The sequence below is a fragment of the Tachysurus vachellii genome, chromosome 19 (assembly GCF_030014155.1).
Source record: "Tachysurus vachellii isolate PV-2020 chromosome 19, HZAU_Pvac_v1, whole genome shotgun sequence".
Classification (NCBI taxonomy): domain Eukaryota; kingdom Metazoa; phylum Chordata; class Actinopteri; order Siluriformes; family Bagridae; genus Tachysurus; species Tachysurus vachellii.
In genome coordinates, this window is record NC_083478.1 from 10,045,233 (window position 1) to 10,047,554 (window position 2,322).

General features: G+C 34.1%; 1 protein-coding gene across 1 annotated transcript; it reads left to right on the forward strand.

Annotated features, from left to right (window-relative positions):
• Nucleotides 1-207: 207 nt before the first annotated feature.
• Nucleotides 208-1,084, forward strand: LOC132862396 (protein BTG1-like). The gene is made up of 2 exons (XM_060894396.1): nt 208-325; nt 849-1,084. The coding sequence occupies exons 1-2, from the start codon at nt 208-210 to the stop codon at nt 1,082-1,084; spliced, it is 354 nt and encodes a 117-aa protein (XP_060750379.1).
• Nucleotides 1,085-2,322: the final 1,238 nt, after the last annotated feature.

Genomic DNA, 2,322 nt, shown 5'->3' on the forward strand with positions numbered 1-2,322 from the left:
TTCAACGTCAGAGCTGATAATTACACTGTACTCACTGAGTATTTTTAAATATAAATCGCTTCAAATCCTTCTTTGTTTTGTATATTATATATTTAATCAGGTAACTCTTTCATCCTGAACAGTAACAGACGTTTTTCCCGACTGTGGCTCTAATACATCGCCATTCTAATCCATCGGTCTTTTTACAGGTGTTGCTGTTCGGCAAACATGAGAACAGAAGTCTCTACAGCTGCTAATTTTGTTAGCAGTCTGGTCAGGATGACTGGCCTTCTTACTGAAGATCAACTTCATCACTTAAACTTTTCCCTGCAGAAGACGCTACTTGGTACGAGGAGTTTCAATATTCATTACAGCCTGTTTTTTTTTTTCCTTCTAGTCATTCACATTTCTACAGATAGTTTTATCAGACACGTATTGACTAGATAAATACATTGAGTTATTTTTTTATACTATAAAATTAGTTATTATATAGTTATTAGTTACTGGGCTTTCTAAAGTTCTACATTGTGTCTGCCCTGAAAGGGAAACAAATTTAAACGAAAACAGAACAAAGCGAGAATTTTGAATCTGCTGTAGGCCTTGCATATACAAGTACATCTTGGTATAACTAAAAAAACTAAAAAAACTAAACTAAAAAAATAACTAAAAAAAAAAAACTATAAGTTTTTAAAAAATGTATTAATACTACAGCCATAATTCACTTAGTCTAGTGCCTGATTCTAGACCTGGGTGGTTGTAGAGTGAGTAGTGCTTGTAGGCTGCTTGTGGGTGGTGAAGGCGGCGTGACAGAAAATAGAAAATAGTATTGAGGATCCTTTCTTATCTTGCTCTACCTTTGTTTCTTTCAGAGTACTACGAGCAACACTGGTTTCCCCAAGATCCTTGCAGAGGGTCAGGCTACAGATGCTTGCGCATCAACCACAAAATGGACCCTTTGATAGGCAAAGCTGCCTGGGCCGTTGGCATTACACAGGAGAAAATCTTTTCCCTGCTTCCATGTGAGCTAACACTGTGGGTGGACCCCAATGAAGTGTCGTATCGCATTGGTGAAAATGGATCCAGTTGTGTTCTTTATGCGTCCTGATCACCTGCCATATCTTACAACACTGCAAACATTCAAGAAGTCAGCTGTAAAGCAAAACTATGCCCTGAACAATCAATATGATGAAGAACTTTCCACGTTATTTTTATCTGTATGCTACCATTTTTTTTTTACATGTATAAAACTACTCATGAATTAACGTGTTGGTGTTTTTTGTAACAATTGTAGTAGTCAAATATCTTATTCAGGGGATGTGACACAAATCTGTATAGTTGCTCAGTCATTTTAACATTGTTAATAGTGAATTGGGGTTACGCTTGACTAGTTGGTATATTACAAATTGGGCTGCATTCCACTTCTTAATACACTTTTGTCAACTTCACTTTTACCAGGTCCCACTCTGTCACCTTTTTAAAGGTCATTTCAGTAGTTTATCGCAAGTGAAATTTGATAATGAATGTCCTGGCAGTCTAAGGGATCATCATTCGTGTGCCAGTATTTCACATGAGAAGATCATCTATTTGATGTTGTATTAATTTGTAAAATAGCTATTTTTAATTCCAGAAACTCAAAAATATGGCATACCTTTGCCTTTTTGGACAATGAATTGGAGGCCATTCCACCACTTCCAGAGAGCCTACATGTTGTGCATCTCCATGTCTTTTCATTATTCATTACTTAAACATATATAATCATGCCTAGTCAGCGCTTGGCAGTAATATAATCTTTGTAATAGTTATAATATTTAATATTTATAATATATGTACATCTGTTTTCTGGTCATGAATATAATTCAGTAGTTTCAAAATATTCTAGGGTGTAAATACCTAATAAGCAATCCCAAGTTTACAGTGGCAAAAAAAAAAACAAATAAAAAATCTAAATTAACCTTAGCAATATCCATGAACAAATTGATACAGCACACTGGTATTTTTTATTTCTTAATAAGATATAATTTTTTATTTAATTTTTTATGTACTTTTTTAAATAAAGGATAACAATATTTGATTGATTGCATTCACTCTGTTTACTTTTAGGAATTAGGAGTGTGAAAATCTGATGATGTTTTGGGTGATATTTATGCAAAAATATAGAATTTTCTAAAGAGTTCACAAACTTTCAAACTGTAAAGGTTTCAATTCAATAAATATATGTTATTTTTACCATAACTTTTTCAAATATCTAAGCAATGGTATGCAGGAGACAGCAGTGCAACCCATGTTCATGTTGGGACAAACATTCTGATGCACAACCAATTCAACAAACTGGAACTGACCTGG

Excerpts from the sequence above, each read along its gene's own strand:
- LOC132862396 (XM_060894396.1), top strand. The coding sequence starts at position 208 with ATGAGAACAGAAGTCTCTACAGCTGCTAATTTTGTTAGCAGTCTGGTC. Across the intron at positions 326-848 it reads CCTGCAGAAGACGCTACTTG|AGTACTACGAGCAACACTGG; the intron begins GTACGAGGAGTT and ends TGTTTCTTTCAG.